Source organism: Notolabrus celidotus, chromosome 17 (assembly GCF_009762535.1).
Source record: "Notolabrus celidotus isolate fNotCel1 chromosome 17, fNotCel1.pri, whole genome shotgun sequence".
In the NCBI taxonomy this organism is placed as follows: Eukaryota; Metazoa; Chordata; class Actinopteri; order Labriformes; family Labridae; genus Notolabrus; species Notolabrus celidotus.
In genome coordinates, this window is record NC_048288.1 from 9,612,072 (window position 1) to 9,629,699 (window position 17,628).

A 17,628-nucleotide genomic window follows, 5' to 3' on the forward strand; every position below is an offset into this window, starting at 1 on the left:
TGCCCACAATATCTGTCGCACGGATGGCTGTGCGGATTGAGCCCTTTCATAGAGCTCCCATTGTCCCCCGCACTGCATTCTGGGGCTCCGTGTGACACCTGCCGCCCCGTTCAGGTAAACGGGAGGCGGTGAATGCGCGCCGCATCCGAGCCGCTCAGGTCGGATTTCTGCACTTTTTTTTTTCAAAGGAAGCTACAGCGGGGGTTTCCTCTCTGCCTCCCTCTCTCTCTCTCTCTCTCTCTGCCTCCCTCCCTCTCTTCATCTCTTCATCGTTTCTATGCCTAAGGTATTGTTGCATATCGCCTTGGAGCTGAACGGGACAGTGCTATGAGGACTCTCCCTGAAAGCAAGACTTGTGAAGTGTACTGCGTCTCCGGGCATGGACGTTCAAGCTGCGCCGCTGCACAGGTGAGCCATTTTCATTGCGCGTAAATACTCTGCGCCAAACGGTACTTTGATTTACAAAGGGACTTCTTTCTCTAAATATTTTATCCCCATGTGTTAATTGAGTCTTCTGTACTTCTGTTAACTACATTAAGAATGTAAAATGGTTAAAAACGAGTCAGTCATTGTTCATCTTAATTGTAAAATCCGTCTCTAAGGATATGGGGGGGGGGGGGGGGTCTCTGTCTAATGAATGTCCGAGTCGGCGTGAGCCACTTGATTGAGTGCTGACACCGCAGAGCCAGGCCGTGGGAAAGCAGACTCCTCCAGCCACGCTTTGTCTGCTCCCCCGGGGAATCCTGCCAAGCCCTTAAATGTTTAAGGAGATCCATTCAGCCCAGAGATGCTCACCGTTACTCTCAATAAATCAGTGTCTGCTCAGCCATAAAAAAAAACTGTCCCATTGATTTTGGCAGATTTCCTTGAAGGCCCCCTCTGCTGTGCTCACATAAAGATTAAAGACAACAATTAGAAGCAACTTGAGCTGTGAACATAAAGGCTGGTATGATATTTGAGTCATGTTCTTGTTTCTGGAAGGGAGAGGGGGAGCTGAAGGAGCCCACCCAGTCACTGAGCCCCCCCACGAAGCAGGAGGAGAAGGTGGAGGGGGGGCGAGCTCCAGCATGTGGCTCGTGGAGGAGATGGATGCTAGGACTCCTGCCTTTCTTTCCCTTCACTGCTGCCATTGCACTCACCCTCCACTTCTTAACATGTAAGTACAGACCTGCCTCTGTTTTCACTCTCAGACCCCTCCTTAAAATGTCCTTAAATATTCGTATTTTGACTCGGACAGATTCACCTGTCTCACATCTCTACCTCCTCCTCCTCCTTAGCCCCGCCATCTTCAGTGTTCTTCCTCGGTGGCAGTGTGGAGTTCCCAAACTTGAGCTTCACCTCGGAGCTGGTTGACTCCTCCTCCCCTCAGTTCCGCCTGCAGGCTCAGGCTTTGAACCATTATGTAAGTGGGATGCTGCACTCAAACTGATGATGCTCTTATTTTGAAAGGTTGACTGATGCGGGCTGGTGGTCAATATTTTCCTTCACTTTGAAAACAATACTGCCCTCTTACTCTTCTGTTGTCCTAATTTGCATTCCTTCTCTCTTTATCTGCTCTCTTTCTCTTTTTTCTTTTTTCTTTTCTCTCTCTCTCTCTGTCTCTCTCTGGTGGTGTTAAATGTAAAGCTGAAACAGGAGCTGGGCACAGTGTGTGAGTGTGTGTCTGTGTGTGTGTGCATGAGTTCCCCCAGACCCCCTGGGACAGGGCCCTTTCAGGGCTGAGGACAAGCCCGGTATTTGTGAGCCCAGCTCGGTCCAGGCAGCAAGAGTGAGAGGAAGAGCAGGCCTTCAATAAAAACATTGTCTGTGTGGCTTTCACACAATCAGCCGCTCTGTGCGCCGTGCACTACAGAGAGGAGGAGAGCCTTGGTTTGATGATGGGGCTGAGGGGGAGAGACAGGGCAGTAGGGCAGGATGGGACTACAGAGGGATCAGGGACAGAGATATGAGAGGGGGAGTTTGGGTTTTGGAGCGAAAGGTCAGACGCTCAGATGCAGATTCTTTGTAGTAGGTGAAAATGTGTGATCTGGTGGTTGTTGGATCCCCAGAAAACTGCAGTAACACAGTGTAATGCTCCTTTAATCAGCTGTGAGGGTGAGCTATCAGGCTTGTTAAGTGGACATAGTATCTGTGCGGCCATCTGTTCATTAAAGAACAGGTGAACTCAAGGCCAGCAGCCCATACCACCCAGGTCCTACCTCTACACGGCCGGCAGGTACAGACACAATGGAGCTCTGTGCTGCTCAAAGTCAACATATACACAAGCAGGGTTTGATACACTCTCACAGACACACACACAGGAACAATGCTTCTGAAACAGAGCTCAGGCTGCATGTTCGGCCAGGTGTGCTCATGTGTTGCTAACACAGGAGCAGTGACCTCACTCGCACCGCCATGATGTCACACCTGCACTACTGTACAGCATCAGTACCTCTCTTTTTGTCTCTTTGAAACAGTTCTCAGAGCTCTACGAGTCCTCACCATGGAGCTCTTACTACCTGCACTCAGGGATTTCTGCCTTCAGGTATGCTGCACACAAACGTCTATTCATGAAGCATGCAGATACAGAATACTCCAGAACAGCTCACACTCAGATGTGTTTTACACCCTGTGTCGACAGTGAAGGAACAGAGGGGCTCAACGTCTTCTACTGGAGTAAATTCTCTGCTCCAGACGATGTGGCCTTAGAGATCAGGGGGTCCAGCCCAGAGAGGCTGCAGCGCAGGCTTCCAGGCAGCAACAAGGTGCTGCGGGACAGCCGCTATGAGCAGCGCTATTACATGGAGCGAGATGATGACATGCTCCACCTGCTGGGTACAGACTGCACGCAAACAGCACATGCACATTTACCACATGCAGACTGTTCTGTCTGAAATTAGAGCCACATACATCCACACATGGAGTAGAAACTTTGTTAATGTTAATAACTTGATTTGCTTTTATTTTTTCTAGTAATAATCACAGATGTTCTGAAATTATACCAAATCAAAATACCAGGGGCGCTACCAGGGGCGTGTCCAGGGGGGTTGCAAGGGGTGGCATTCCCCCCTCTTGAAATTTGCTGAGCCAACCCACAATCTGAAACCAGGACTGGCTATTTGCTTTATCAGAGGAGTGAATTAAAATCAATCTGGCTGTGCTGCAGCGGGCTGTTGTGAGCTTCTTTGCATGTTTCTTTGAGTGCTTAAAAACGAGACTTTGTTCTGTTACTTCTGTTTGAGTCTGAGAAGAATGAAACTTAGAAGACTTAATGCTGCTACTCTTTTCTGTTTATTTGAAAAAATTACATCAGTATATATCTGTATGATATTTTAATGTTGGGGTTAAAGTAGATGTTATTAGTGGTGACAGAAGGTCAGTAATGCACACACACATCAGAACACCCCTGCATAAATGGAGGCATAAATAAGTCTGTATGCCACTGTGGTATCAGGTAAATAATTGTGACGATAGGAAACAGCAGAGCTATGCTAGCAGGTAGCTAAGTGTTATTTAAAGCTCAATCACTCTTTCGCTTATCGTGTAATTTAAGGCATTATATATATATATTTTTTATGTTATATTCTTGGGCATTTTTGCCTTTATTCAATAGAACAGCTGAAGACAGACAGGAAGAGTGGGGAGTAGAGAGCGGATGAAGACATGCAGCAAATGGTCAAGGCCGGGAGTCGAGCCAACGACTGCTGAGACGAGGACTAAAGCCTCAGTATATGGAGACACGCTTAAACCGCTAAGCCAGCAGCGCCTCTATATATTTTTTTCATTTAAAATAAAGATAATTAAAAGTGTTTAAATATGAATTAAACAAAAAGCAAATTAAGCGTCAGACACAAGAGATGCCACTAGCTTCAAAAGCTGCTCATGTTAGCTCAGCTCTCTCTGTGGAGCTCAGTTTCTTTGGAGGTCAGAATTTTACCCAAATGTCCCGAGCCAGGCCAATCATTAATATAACAGGCATTAAGGTTAGTAGTGTAAAGCTCCTATAATGAATACAAAGTTTTTTTGCTCTGATGTTGAGCAGAAACACTGGAGGTAAGGTGTCAGAAAATCTGCATTTGCACATTTGAAGTAACACTGTGGTGTTAAATGTTTGTGCAGTGCTTCAAAGTGTTTTGGTATCTGCTGTGTGTGTCTGTAGGTTTGGATCCTGATGACTTTGAATGTGAAGAAAAATCAGACAAGAGTAAAAACCCAAACAGCATCCAGAGTGGGAAGTGGCAGCTTGGTTTCCAAGGTGAGGAGAGCAAAACTCCGTCTTTATTTTGTATAACCACAGCACCTGAAGATTGAGAGTTAGAGCTATCAGAAAGAGTGTGTGACCCAGGTTCAGTTGTTGTTGAGTTCTTTTGGTTGCAGTTCACTTTAAATTCCTCTCAATGTTTCTCTCATGCATTAATATGATGAACACGCAGTAATATTTCTCCCTTCAGCCATGTCCTTTGACCTCTATGCCAAGTATGGCAACAACCGCACCCTGAGCCTTGTGAGTCCAAAGAAGCCGTACTACCAGTGGCGCCTCCGCGTGCCGTCAGGTCATGTGGTTCGACTGGTCGTCCTCACCCTGCATGGTGCCACTCCAGGAAGCTGCACCACACACAAGCTATCAGCCTATGACTTCTTACTGCCTTTACAGAACAAGATCATTGCCAGGTAAATACACGCAACAGCCTTTTTTATTTGTACAACATCAGCTCTGATCCCTGTAAAACCTCACCTCTGTGTCGTTGCTCAGGTGGTGTGGGCTGCCTGTTTCAGGATCGTCTCCTGTCATGAAGCTGACTTCCTCTGGGAACGTGATGCTGGTCACTTTTTCCTTCAGCAGACAGAGGGATGGTGCCATCTTCAAAGCCTACTTCCAAGCCATCCCAAAAGCAGGTTCAGTGCTTTAATGGAGAGACAAACTCACATATAGTACCTCTGAAGTTAGAAAGCTGGAGTGAGGTGTTGGAGTCCACGCTTAGATGACTGATTTTGACTGATTAGGATTCATAGAGCAGAGTCTCCTTGGCGTCTCAGAGGTTTATTTGTGTATATATCTCCCCCTGCAGGTTGTGGAGGGTCAATATCCTCCTGGAATGGCTCCATCTCCTCCCCCTACTATCCTGCTTACTACCCTCCTAACGTGGACTGTACCTGGACATTAAGGGTGAGCCACATGATTGTGTGTGTGTGTGTGTGTGTGTGTGTGTGTGTGTGTGTGTGTGTGTGTGTGTGTGTGTGTGTGTGTGTGTGTGTGTGTGTGTGTGTGTGTGCGTGCGTGCGCGCTTGTGTGTGTGTGTGTGTGTGTGTGTGTGTGTGTGCATGTGTGAGTTTATAAACCTCACATAAAATAAAGTAAAGACATTTAAACCTTTCTGTTGAAGTTTTTAAATTTTTCCAACATTTCAACTTTTCAAAAATCTCTTCTGGTCTCTCATCAGGCGCCGTTACCTGGATACCTGATCTCACTGACGATCGTGACAATGGACATTCAGGACTCGTCATCAGATGGCTGTGAGAAAGACTGGCTGGATATCGGAGGGATCAAGTGAGTTGTGAGGCTGAGCTGCTTCCAGCTCTTCCTCCAGAGCAGAGATATGTTGTGTTGAAGTTAAAAACATCCCCTCTCTTGGTCATATCTGTGTGTTTAGGGTCACACCCCTTCCCATTGTGCTCCTCTTTTTCCAGGCTGTGTAATCCAATGTCAGACAGCAGCAAGAAGAGAGTCTACTCCTCTCCTGTCTCCATCCACTTCCACTCGGATGAATCTCTCACTCACAAAGGATTTTACCTGCTCTACCGAGCCTTTTCTCCAGAGGGCAGTGAGTCAATCTGAAGCTCCTCCTTTATTTCTAAGAGCAGAATAAACATGTTTTTGTACTCTATACTAAAAATCAAATAATGCTCTCACATTGATATTTGGTTATTGGACTTGTAGTATAAGTGGTGCAGTGAATCAGGCCTGTCTAAGCTAACTAAAGAAGAGTACATGTATGTCACTCTCTGTCGTCCTCCAGCCTGTCCTCGTCAGTTTCGCTGTGGTGACGGGCGCTGCATTCCTCTGAGGAAAGTGTGTGACGGATCAAAAGACTGCTCAGACGGACGGGATGAGGCTCGATGCTGTAAGGCTCCTTCTTTCATCTGCTCGGGTGTAAAGTTGACATTAAGTGTGTTTACATGCACACGTCTACTTAACTTCATACAGATCACCAGAAACCTGACAGACTCAAATCCAGGATATTTTATGTCGATGTATGAATCACGCTGATTTCAAAGACCTGGGAGCTAAATTGTCTGATGTTTCTGTCTGCATGTTTTCACACAAACACGTAGCAGCCTCCTGCAGGCCAGGTGAGGTGTTGTGTGGGAATGGACAGTGTAAGCCTCACAGCAGCCTGTGTGTGAGCCAGAGCACCTGCCAAGACAGCAGCGAGGAGGGACCGTGTGGTGAGCAGACGTCATGGTGGAAACATGTGCTTGTAGTTTGGTGTATTTTCATGATCACAGCTCATGTATTTGCTTTCAGGAGGTAAATGTTACCACGTGTGTCCCAACAAGGTCTGTCTGTCCAAATCATCCGTGTGTGATGGTGTTATTGACTGCAAAGACCGCAGCGATGAATTCAACTGTACCAGAGCGTGTGAGTACTTATGACATCACGTGTCTAATGGATCAGTTTTAGTGTGTTTTATAAATTACACGATTTATAATCTCTACTTTCAGTGTGTTCACATGTCTTTCATTCTCTTTAGACTTCAAAGGCTGCTCCTTATCCTCGTTCAAATGTGCCAATGGAAAGTGTGTCAGTAAGGTGAACCCTGAGTGCGATGGAGTTAAAGACTGTTATGATGGCTCAGATGAACTGCGCTGTGGTTCGTTTTATAAATTCAACCTCAGACTTCTGAAGTTCTCAGTAATAAAATAGTCTGACTGTTCGGGCTGACCTGTCTTTGTCTCTCTGTCTCGTGGTCCTCTCAGGCTGTGGCACCAGGCCCAGAAAGCGTGCCAAGATAGTGGGCGGCTCTGATTCAGGGCCAGGGTCTTGGCCGTGGCAGGTCAGCCTCCAGATGGATCGCTATGGACACGTCTGTGGAGCTACACTGGTCGCCAGCCGCTGGCTCATCTCTGCAGCTCACTGCTTCCAGGACTCGGACGCCATAAAGTAAGAAAGTCACCAGAGAGTGTCAGGATTGTAGTCGTTATTCACGTAAATTCATGTCTACTGTGTCTGCAGATACTCAGACGCTCGGGCGTGGCGGGCCTACATGGGGATGCGTGTGATGACTACAGGGAACAACGGAGCGGCAACGAGACCAATCCGCCGCATACTCATCCACCCGCAGTACGACCAGTTCACCTCTGATTACGACATCGCCCTCCTCGAGCTCAGTGCTCCGGTCTTCTTCAATGACTTGGTGCAACCTGTGTGTGTCCCTGCACCCACACACACCTTCACAACGGGGACCAGCTGCTACGTCACAGGCTGGGGCGTCCTGATGGAGGACGGTAAGAGTTTTCTGAAAGTATCTAATAAAACTAACTGAGATCTCCAGCATTATCAAAAAGCATAATTTACCATTTGTTTAATTCATAGGTGAACTGGCTTCTCGCTTACAAGAGGCTTCAGTGAAGATCATCAACAGGAACACGTGCAACAAGCTGTACGATGACGCTGTCACTCCCAGAATGCTGTGCGCTGGGAATCTGCAGGGAGGGGTGGATGCCTGCCAAGTGAGTGTGTGCATTATGAGTGGTGTTTCTCTTCATGGAAAAATACTTGATAATGTTCACACTAATGTGCACCATGACAAAGAGAGAAAATATCCATTTTTCTCCAGACTGTAAGGTCAAACTGGAAATATGTCAGAAACTTAAAACTGTTTTTCCCCAAAGAAAGATTAGGACACAGTTAAGAACATAAAATGAAATAAGTAAAACAAAAACAAAAAGGTAACCAATTTTTTTTTGAAGCAGCAGTAGCAGCAGCAGATTATTTTCTTAATCTAATCTTAATTCACGTATCTATTTTCATTTTGTGAATTTTCTAAATGTCTTTACTTTTTCTTCTCCAATATCTTGATTATTCTTAACAATAAATTATCCTTATAAAAAGGTCAAAATAAGTTAATTTAAAAATGTGTGAAAAAAGAAAAAAATGTTAAAAGAAAGAAAAATATATATTTTTAAAAAGTGAAAAAAATATTTAAAAAAAACTAAACAAATTAAGTTAAAATGTAACAAAATATTTATCTTCATTTAAAAATATCAAAAAAGAAAATGTTTAAAAAAGAATGTTAAAAATGTAAAACATGTCTAAGTTTTTCAGTCATAGTCAGACGGCCACCAGAACAACTTTTCAGTTTAAGCTACTAGCAGAATTCCACTCGTGCTGGGTAACCTCACTCACATCCTTTCTTTTATAAGATGTCTCTCTGTCTTTCTTGAAATTTCTGTCATCATAATTCCTTCAGCTGCTCTGAAATGATGATAAAACTTCCAGAAAAGTTTGCAGCTAAGCCGTATTGGTCACGAAATGCTCAGGAACTGGACCATGGTGTGTGTGCATGCGTCTATCAAGACTTTGTTATGATTTTTTAATCTGAATGACGTCCCTCTGCTTGTCTCTGCCATCAGGGGGACTCAGGAGGTCCGTTGGTGTGTCTGGAGCGAGGCAGACGGTGGTTCCTGGCGGGGATTGTAAGCTGGGGTGAAGGCTGCGCGAGGCTGAATCGTCCTGGCGTCTATACACAGGTAGTTAAATTCACAGACTGGATCCATCAGCAGACTAAAGGACAGGTGTGACAGAAATCCAGACTGACACGAACAAAGTGACAGACTTGAGGTGCAGGACGAAGGCGACAGATCTGGAGTCGATCTTCAGACTGTTGCTATGATTGCGTGACAACAAATTCATCCATTTCTGGGAGTATATCATTGACACCAACGTGGTCCACCTACCTAACCCGACAACTGCCTTCAGATCTTCAAACATCTGCTGAGGCTGTGCTGACAGGCACAGAGAGTCTGCACTGAACAGCTGTGTTAAATGAACCTGGTTTTGTCTCACTACATAGACATGTGGTTTAAACAAAGATAAGTTAGTTATTAAAAAAAAGGCCCTTTAGCTTTTGATTGTGCTCTCTGCACAGATGTCATGATTTTCATGTTTCAGAATTATATAGTGGTGAGTGTTTCTTACAGATATAAGCATCCAAATGTATCAAAGTGTATGAAGTTTCAGATCAGCATTACTTTGAGATAAATAATGATTAAAAAAACACAACTTTATTACTTCTGCAGAAAAAATGTGATCTATGCCCTGAGCAACTCGAACAACTTTATTAATCCCTCTAGGGGCAGTTTGTTTGGAGCAGCTTGTACAAAAATAATAACATAAATACAAACAGACAGATGGACAACAATGAACCAAGTACACTATGGGTATCAGCAGACTGATAAGATAGGTAGAATAAAAATCAATAAAGGATCAGTACAATAAAAAAAAAGAGTCAGTCTGGTAAAAATGATTAAACATTTATAATTAACTTAAGGAGCATTTTACAATCTAATTTCAGAGGGAATAAACGATTTAGAACAGCTGTTCGTTTGAAAAACAGGCAAAAAAAAAACAAGTTCTGAAGACTACAAAGAAAATTCACCCGTGATCTGCTATTAAAAAAAACCTACAGCAGAACAACATATTTGACCAATCAGACTGTGCTCAGCAAGGTGTGCAATAAATGTTTATGTATCAATCAAAACATATATGCATACAATTAAACCAATATGTCAGACATTTGCTAGAATCATCATGTTGTGTATACATCCCTACTTTTTTGTGTCCTTTTGTGAAAGTCATTTTTAGACATATAAAAGTTGTTCATGATAACATCCCATCAAACTACACAACCTGCTTGAAAACCTCCTCAGCAAATACAAACTCAAGACAGTGTGCATGTAAAAGTAGACGATCACTTCCTGTTCGACTGAATGTCTGCCCTCCATCCTGTCCCTGTCAAAGCTACATGCCTCCTGAAAGTGACCGCGTCAGGTGCTGACAGCAGCAATCGCATCAGTTATTTTCTCCCCACACAAGCATAGAGCCTTAAATGTGTCCTTGTACTGTATATGTGTGTCCATGGCTCACTGTGTAACTGTTATTGTACTGTATGTGTATGTTTGTGCATTTGTATATCATGAGTTTATCTGAGTCATAGCCTTATGTTGAGTATATTCTGTTATATAGAAAGTAAATAATCCCTCCATATGAGGTAATAATATATTTTTCATTTCAGTTGTATCCTGATTTAATTTATCTCTGGTGTCTCTGAATAAAGCATCATCACCGCTCCCCTCACAGCCCTGCAGTGAGGAAGAAATGAGATCATCAAAAACAATCTTACTGATCTCTGAATGCAGACACACCTGCACTTCAATATTTCTTCTCCTCTCTGTTCAAAATCAGTTGACATCACCACCCTGTGGTCGCCCTGCACCACTGTTTATTTAATGTCTGGAAGGAGTGATGCACTTTACACCCAAAGGACTTTAATACATGCAGTTTGCATCATTGTTTATACCACTTTATATGCCTTTATATTAAAGACACAATTTCCAATGCACCTGTAGAATTTGTTACTGTACTTTATGAGGAATCTGATTTTTATTTTCAACAATCTCTTAGAAATCTTCTTATTGTTGATGCTGTAGACTCAGAAGTACAATCAGACACCTGTAAAGTGCAGTATCCTGGCTATCAATGACTTTACATACGTCATCATCTGATGGCATATGCAGGACAACTTGAGTATGAAGTCACCTATGAACTGAGGTAACCTCTCTTGAAGAGTTTAAATCAATGCTTCTCTATCTAGCGGAATGTGTGACATGCTTTTCCAAGGAGCTTTTTATAAAGACGGATTGACAGTGAGGAATGTGAGGAACGTGACTGTCAAGTTGATCATGACACCACCCGTTCCCTACGGTGCCTACGTGCTGATTATCCCGTTTACCAGTCCAGGGGACACTCGAGACTCCAGCAAAGAGCTGCCCTGCATCCTCTCCGGTATCCAGCGGTGCGTATTTCCAGTCAGTGCAGAAAATATGATAATAAAGAGGATATAAGTTAGGTCGTGGAGGAATAAACTATTAATAGTTTGTCAAACATAACTGAAGCTGTTTTTGACTTTATAAATATAGTTTAATGACCCCTCAGTGATCGGTTGATTGACCACTGGGGAGGACTTGGATTGGGACTGTTGTTACGCGCCCTGGGTGTGTCAATGGACGTCACGGAAGTCCGCTATCCGGTGGCTGCACTGTGGGAACTGTATAAATCCGCGCCAGTATCCAAAACGATGGGAAAAAGTTGCACTGGAGTTCAAGTGAGGAGCCCTGTTGTGTGATCTCCCGCAGCAACACTCAGGAAATCTCTATTCACCCACAATCAGCGCTGAGCGCCACAGCCCAGTGCGCCGCGCCGTGCAAAGTCTGGAGTGGGGAACATAAACCGCAGGAATAAATCTCGTTTCTTGTGTTGTATTTGAAACCTACCTGCCCTACCGGAGTCTCCAAAGATGATGAATTTGATCCTCTTCTGCCTGTTATGTGGATTGTACGGTGTTTTTGGAAAAGGTGAGTCAAGTTTACTTTGGATGATGCAGGACCCTGAAAAGTGAAAAGAGCACATGCTGTAAATATTTCTACGATGCTTACAAATTTAGCATTTTAGTTACTTTTTGAATAATGTAACTTTTTTTGTGTCGTTGGTTTAACTGTAACGGGCTAAAGCCTTAAATGTAATACATTACAAACTCATAAAAGCGACATTTTACGCACGAGTTTCCTCATAAATAGTCTTTGCAATAAACTACAGAGTCCCAGAGGATCAGTGAGCACCTTATCGCTCTTTAGCTTGACAATATTTTCCAACACCACCATGTAACAGGCGATGCTTTGCTAGAAAAATTAACTATGGCATAGCAAACGTGCCTTTTTCATTATTACGCACCGACTCAGGATCGTGTGCATCTCTCGGTTACTCATTGTTCGGTTTAGTCGTGTGTCTGAGGCTGTTTGACTTGTTCACCTCTATGAGACCCGCCCGCCGTGATGGAGATAAGCTCTATCCTGCGGGACATGTGTTTGGATAACTTGGACCTCTGTGGCACGGCTCCTTGGGTGCTTTGACACACGCAGGGCGTTGTTGTCCCGAGACGGATGAGTTTGTTGAGTAAGAGTTGGGATATTAATGAACGACAGGTCATGGGGCACCCGGTGAGCAGGGACAGGTTTTGATCTGTGTTTACTTCTAAATCAGTGAGCAGGTATGCGCTCCACAGATCTCTGTGCTGCCATTGGTCACTTAGAGGTTATTTTTGGCAAGAAACAGTGCGAGGGTACACTCTACTTATACCAAGTTCAGAACTCAGAAAGTGAAGCCCTAACACAGTGTCTGAAACGTTACTTACGCAGGACATCCCTTAACTCAGGCTGCTCTGAACTAGCCTTGTGTGTTCATTACGCACATGTTTTACACATTTTAAAGTCAGGTATTTACATAAAACACTGTTAAAAATGAATTCAGACTAAGTCACAATTTAATTGCATTTATTGTCATTGGATGAAGTTGAATTACCATCAGGTCTGGAGGTGCTCATTCAAACATTAACTGTTTTCCTTTGAGATGTGTATCCTAAAAGTATTTTGTTTTTTTTGATGTTCCCTTCCGACTTTAAGTGAAAATGATTTAGTTATTGAGTTACTGTGGGAAAAACAGACAGTGATTTCTTGTCAGTGTGATACAAAAGCAATAACAGAGCTTTCGGTGTGAAGGTGCTGGAGATTATTTGACACAGTAGTTTAGACAGCTCAGAGCTTATTAAAAGTCCCCAGAAGGCCGGGAGGAGATCTCTCACTTCCCGTCTTTCGTCCCTTACTATGCCTGTGTGTGTGTGTGTGTGTGTGTGTGTGTGTGTGTGTGTGTGTGTGTGTGTGTGTGTGTGTGTGTGTCCTGCTATACTCACACTGTGAAATCTGAGGAAATAGAATAGGAAGTGGTAGTAGTGTGAGTAACACTAGGTCTACAAAAAGGGGCATCCACTGGGAACAATGATGCTGACAATGAAAGGTAATAATGGGCCGCAGTGATAAACTCACTCTCATCCAAATGATTTAACAATGTGGAAGAACAGACAGAAGTCGTGGTGTTCAGAGGAGTGCTCAGAGCTGCGAGAGGAGTCAGAGTGAAGGACAGACTTCCCTGAAGGATGTTTCCGCTGTTGTTGGGGGAAGGAAGGGCGGACAGACGGCGTCTTTATCTCTCATTAATAAACCTCAGCCACCGAGTGGAGAAACGCCGCCATTTGATAAACAAGAGGGACACTGCCTACGCATTTCCACACAAGTTGTCAAGTGTCCTGAGCATGGAGAATCGAGGAGGGTCACAGATACGGTGGCCTGAATGGAGGATGTGCTCCAAAGCTGGAGCCCATCAAGACCAGTTCTGCAGTCAGAGTCCGGTTTAGTCCAGTTTGTGATGGACAGAGCTTAGAGGAACCTTCCAAAATATTTACTCCTTGTAAAGTGTTTTGTCTTCCAGGATATCCTCTTAAAGTGGTCTCATGTAGACCTGAGGACACACAAAGGAATTAAGAATATCCCCATCTGAATGTCACTGCACTATTTCCTCCATATTAGTTTATTCATAAACAAGATTCTCCTTCAAGCACTCATTTCAGAGAGTAAACATCCTACCAGATGTCCCAGAAGATTCCTCTAACCTGAAGTCTTACAAGCCGACCTTGACCTCTGACCTTTAAGGAGAGGACTACATATCAGTGCTTTATCAGTGAAGTAGTTATAGATGTTTCTGCATGCTCACCTTCTCTTCTCTCTTTGCAGATAAAGAGCAAAAAGGGAAGTACAGCGTCCCTATTCTGGACGTAAAGAGCCGACAGCTGGTCATAGACATCAACCAGACACTACAGCTCAGCTGCAGGTGAGTTTTGTGTAGACGGTTCTGTCCCAGTGTGGGTGATTGATAACTGGATATCAAAGCACAGGAGACCCCAAACTTTAATGTCTTCATGTCAGGACGAAAACTCAGTTGAACGGGACACAGGGAAAGGTCATTTCCAGCATCTAAATTAAGCCACTTTGAAGGTCTTAATTTTTTTTGAAGCTCAAACTCAAGATGCTAAAACAATCCTTCCACAAACACTTGGATGTTATGTAAGCCGAATGTGGAAGCACGCACAAAATTGCCAAGTTTTTTCTTCTTTTGCTCGTTGCAGGGGTCGCTGGGAGCTGTCATGGGCGTTCCCTTCAGGTCTGGCCAGAGATCAGGTGCAGGTGGAGGAATCTCGCTGTGGGAAGACCGGCCAACAGTACTGCAGCAGTGTGACGGTGAGCCGCAGTCAGGCCCAGCACACCGGCCTGTTCCGCTGCAGATACCAACACCGCACCCGGAAACAGACCTCCATTTATGTTTATGTCACAGGTAAGACTCTCCTGCCCGAGCTCTGACTCGTTCTCCCTCTCTCTCATTGAGAAGCCCCTCCATTCCCCACCCTCCATGCTTATTGTTTATACCTCTAGGTTAAACAGGATGCAGTGGATGCTAAATACAGACCAATGCCAGAGAGCCAATTATATCTAAACACTGTTTGTCCCAACAACACATCCTTCTACATGACTCTGGCACAGTTTTGGAACCCCTCCTTTTTACCTCCCTGTGCTTCTATATTTAAATTCTTTTTACTTTCGTTTACGTGCTACCTCGAGGCCAGGAATAGCCCAGCTGCTGAAAGGCTCAGGCCCCGGGCAGAGTTTCCCAGGGCATCAGCCTTATCTGCTCTGCTCAGCCTCGCTTGAAGCATCCTGTGCTTGGGGGAGGAGGAGGTGGGGGAGGGGGGAGGGCTCTAAGGGGGGTTGTGCTTGGAGGGGATGTAGCTGTGTCTCTACAAGGTGCAAGGAGGAGTGGAAGTGTTTGTGTGCGAGTGAGGAGCTGAAAAGGATAAGATGAGGGCTCTAGAAGAGGCACTTTGTCTACTCCTCCCTGTTCCTGGAGGATGACGCTCTTTGGGCTGGGTCTGCTACCTGGCACGGAGCTGGGCTAGAAGCCAGGGTCACAGGGCATGCTACTGTTTGGCCAACAGGACCCTCGGGGGCCATCAATCGCTCAGGTCGCCATGTCCATTAAGCGTCTGACTTGGCCTGCGGCTCTGCTGAGACGCTGCCTCCCTCCCTGAGTCCTCTATTAGAAATCAAAGCGAGAGAAGGAAGCCCTCAGTCCGCTGGTCCTCTGGGTACTTTTGTTCGAATGTTCAGAGATTTGCTTTCCTTGAATAACACCCAAACAATACAGCGAGCAACACCCACACTTTTCAATGGCTGCAAGCTCTGAGAGGAGTCGGACAGGGAGGAGAAAGCTCAGAGAGGCCGTTTGATTGCCTCTAAACAATCTGTGTGTTTATTGTTGACTACAGGCAGTCATTGGCTCAATGAAAGGCTGTGTTTAGGAGTGTGTGTCTGTTTGTTTTTGTTTGTTGTTGACATTGATACTTGGAAGTCTGTGTGTGTTTGTTTGGGCCGCGTAATTGTTTTGTTTCTTGTCTGTTTGTGCATGAAATTAAAGGGTCAGCTCACAAAACATAATTTATGATGCTACACTTTCTCACTCGGTCAGCGGTCCCATTTCCTCTCTGAGGCACGTTCAGGAGCTTGATGTCATAATGTGGGATCAAAACAGATGCTAAAAATTCGCAATTTGATGAATTTCATTGCTCAGAACTAATCCAGGTCCCTCCATGTGGACAGAAGAACAATCACAACTGATTGCGTTTACTGAAGTCCGCCATGTTTCTGACATCATGTCAGTACAACCGGTGAACGGGTGCCAAATTTTACTCTATCTACTGACCTGTATTTCGAGTCGTCACAAAAATGTCTCCACTTTAAACTCATTCCCACTGTGACACCAAATATAAAACATGACACTTTAAGATCAGTTGATTTCCATGGATTTTGCCTCTCAGGCTACCATACTTCACTGCTGAGGGTTAATGACTCTTTACTGCAACAAAGGAATACTTACAAACCTTACTCATGGCCGACTGATGGACCTGACAACCATACCCCTTCTGAGTTAAATAAAGCAAGGAATATTCTGTTAGCGAAGAAGGTAGTGAAGTGGATTGCTCTTCAAAGTGAAGATTCATGCAGGCCAAACTTAACTTCTTCTGAACACGTAAACAACATGACTTTTTTTCTGCTCTGTGTTTGAGATATTTGAGATTTCTGCCTCCAACCAGATAAAATGGTAAAGGTTGGTTGAAGATTGTTTCTCACATCAATAGAAAAAATGCTGCAGCAGAATTAAGAAAAATCATTCTTCTTCTTGGGACATCAGAATCTGTCATGTTGGTCACTTTTCTGTCTCTTAAATAAAATGTATTTGGGTTTTATTTCTTTTTTTTTTAAAGCCCCTGTGTGAGAATTTTAGTTTTGGAACCCTCTGTGGACAAAACAGTACCTTCATCTCTTTGCTGAGTTTGATCGATCTCCTCCGGCTTTCTTTTAACACTTGAATGCATCACTTATCGAGTCTCTGCCATCGAAAATGGATAAAAGAAGTTGTGTACTGTGTGTACTGTGAATCCCATAAGTCTGTCTTTATGCTAATGGACTCATTTTCTTTTGCAGGTCAGAAAAATGCCTCAGTGTTCATTTGAGTCTGTTTCATAATTAGCTAAAAACTCATCCCAGGAGCTTTAAAGAACACAAACACTACTCTCAGCCATAACTTCAAAACAGTCAAGTAAAAGTCAAACCAAAAGCTTAGCAGCTAAAGAAAAGTGAGAAAATATGTTTGCTGTAGTTTCCTTGACCTGACCCTTTGGACACATGCTCATAATCTTGCATTTGTGATCTTAGTGTTGAAGACAGACATTGTCCGTGTGATTTTTATGCTCCATTTGTGCACCATATGTGTCCCTGACTGCTGTTCTTTGGTTTCAGACAGCCAGCAGCCATTTGTGGACCATCCCGCGATGAGCACAGATGTGTTGTACTTGATGGAGAAGCAGCCGCTGGTCATCCCCTGCCGTGTCACCCACCCTAACACCACCAGCACGCTGGTGAAGGTCAGTACAGGAAATATGACACGAGAAGAGAGAGCTCAGATGTTTGAGTGCAGAGATCTACACCTTGTCCTTCTCTGTTAATTACACTCCTCACATTGTCTGCACTTCATCACCTCTCACACATTTTCCATCAGGTCTCACTTTTGCGTCCCGCTTTTTCTCCCTCTACAGATCATTCAGCACATAGTTTTATCTTGGCAGTCATGGCGCTGTGGCGTGTGCGTGCGTTTGTTTGAGTCCGCCTGCGGATATGTGTGAAAGTGTGCGGATGTGTTTGTAAGTGTTGGTGCTTGAGTGCTGAGTGAGCGAGCCAGCGGACATTGTTACAGAGTGCAAAGAGGAGTGTTTGGAGTGAGTGCTGTTTGCGTATGTCTGTTTTTTGTATTTGCCTGCGGATGAAACAAAACCCCGTCTCTGTGTCTGAATCTGCAAGAAAACCTTCCTGCAAAGATCTCTCTTTCATTACTGACTTTTTCCGATCAAGCGGCGCCCACTCGCTCCTGTT

The 17,628-nt window shown here is 44.4% G+C and overlaps 2 protein-coding genes across 5 annotated transcripts in view; both read left to right on the forward strand.

Annotated features, from left to right (window-relative positions):
- The first annotated feature begins 9 nt into the window (after positions 1-9).
- LOC117829244 (suppressor of tumorigenicity 14 protein homolog) lies at positions 10-10,601 on the forward strand. 2 transcript variants are annotated; one of them, XM_034706856.1, is made up of 19 exons: positions 10-408; positions 982-1,156; positions 1,278-1,402; positions 2,457-2,524; positions 2,621-2,814; positions 4,139-4,234; positions 4,431-4,650; positions 4,733-4,875; positions 5,049-5,146; positions 5,421-5,527; positions 5,668-5,801; positions 5,997-6,101; positions 6,313-6,426; positions 6,506-6,619; positions 6,732-6,851; positions 6,958-7,141; positions 7,214-7,485; positions 7,574-7,710; positions 8,614-10,601. In XM_034706856.1, the coding sequence occupies exons 1-19, from the start codon at positions 328-330 to the stop codon at positions 8,779-8,781; spliced, it is 2,655 nt and encodes an 884-aa protein (XP_034562747.1). In that variant the 5' UTR covers positions 10-327; the 3' UTR covers positions 8,782-10,601. The 2 variants fall into 2 exon arrangements, with proteins under 2 accessions (XP_034562747.1, XP_034562748.1); XM_034706857.1 differs by having other exon boundaries at positions 6,316-6,426.
- A 722-nt stretch (positions 10,602-11,323) lies between these two features.
- flt1 (fms related receptor tyrosine kinase 1) overlaps positions 11,324-17,628 on the forward strand; it is a 37,365-nt gene continuing 31,060 nt past the window's right edge. For 2 of the 3 annotated variants that reach the window (XM_034706854.1, XM_034706855.1), the window contains exons 1-4: positions 11,339-11,613; positions 13,882-13,978; positions 14,274-14,479; positions 16,999-17,123. In XM_034706854.1, coding sequence (XP_034562745.1) covers positions 11,556-11,613; positions 13,882-13,978; positions 14,274-14,479; positions 16,999-17,123 — 486 coding nt within the window. In that variant the 5' untranslated portion in view covers positions 11,339-11,555. Of the gene's footprint in view, positions 11,614-13,881; positions 13,979-14,273; positions 14,480-16,998; positions 17,124-17,628 lie in introns of all 3 variants that reach the window. The other variant, XM_034706853.1, reaches the window with a different exon arrangement.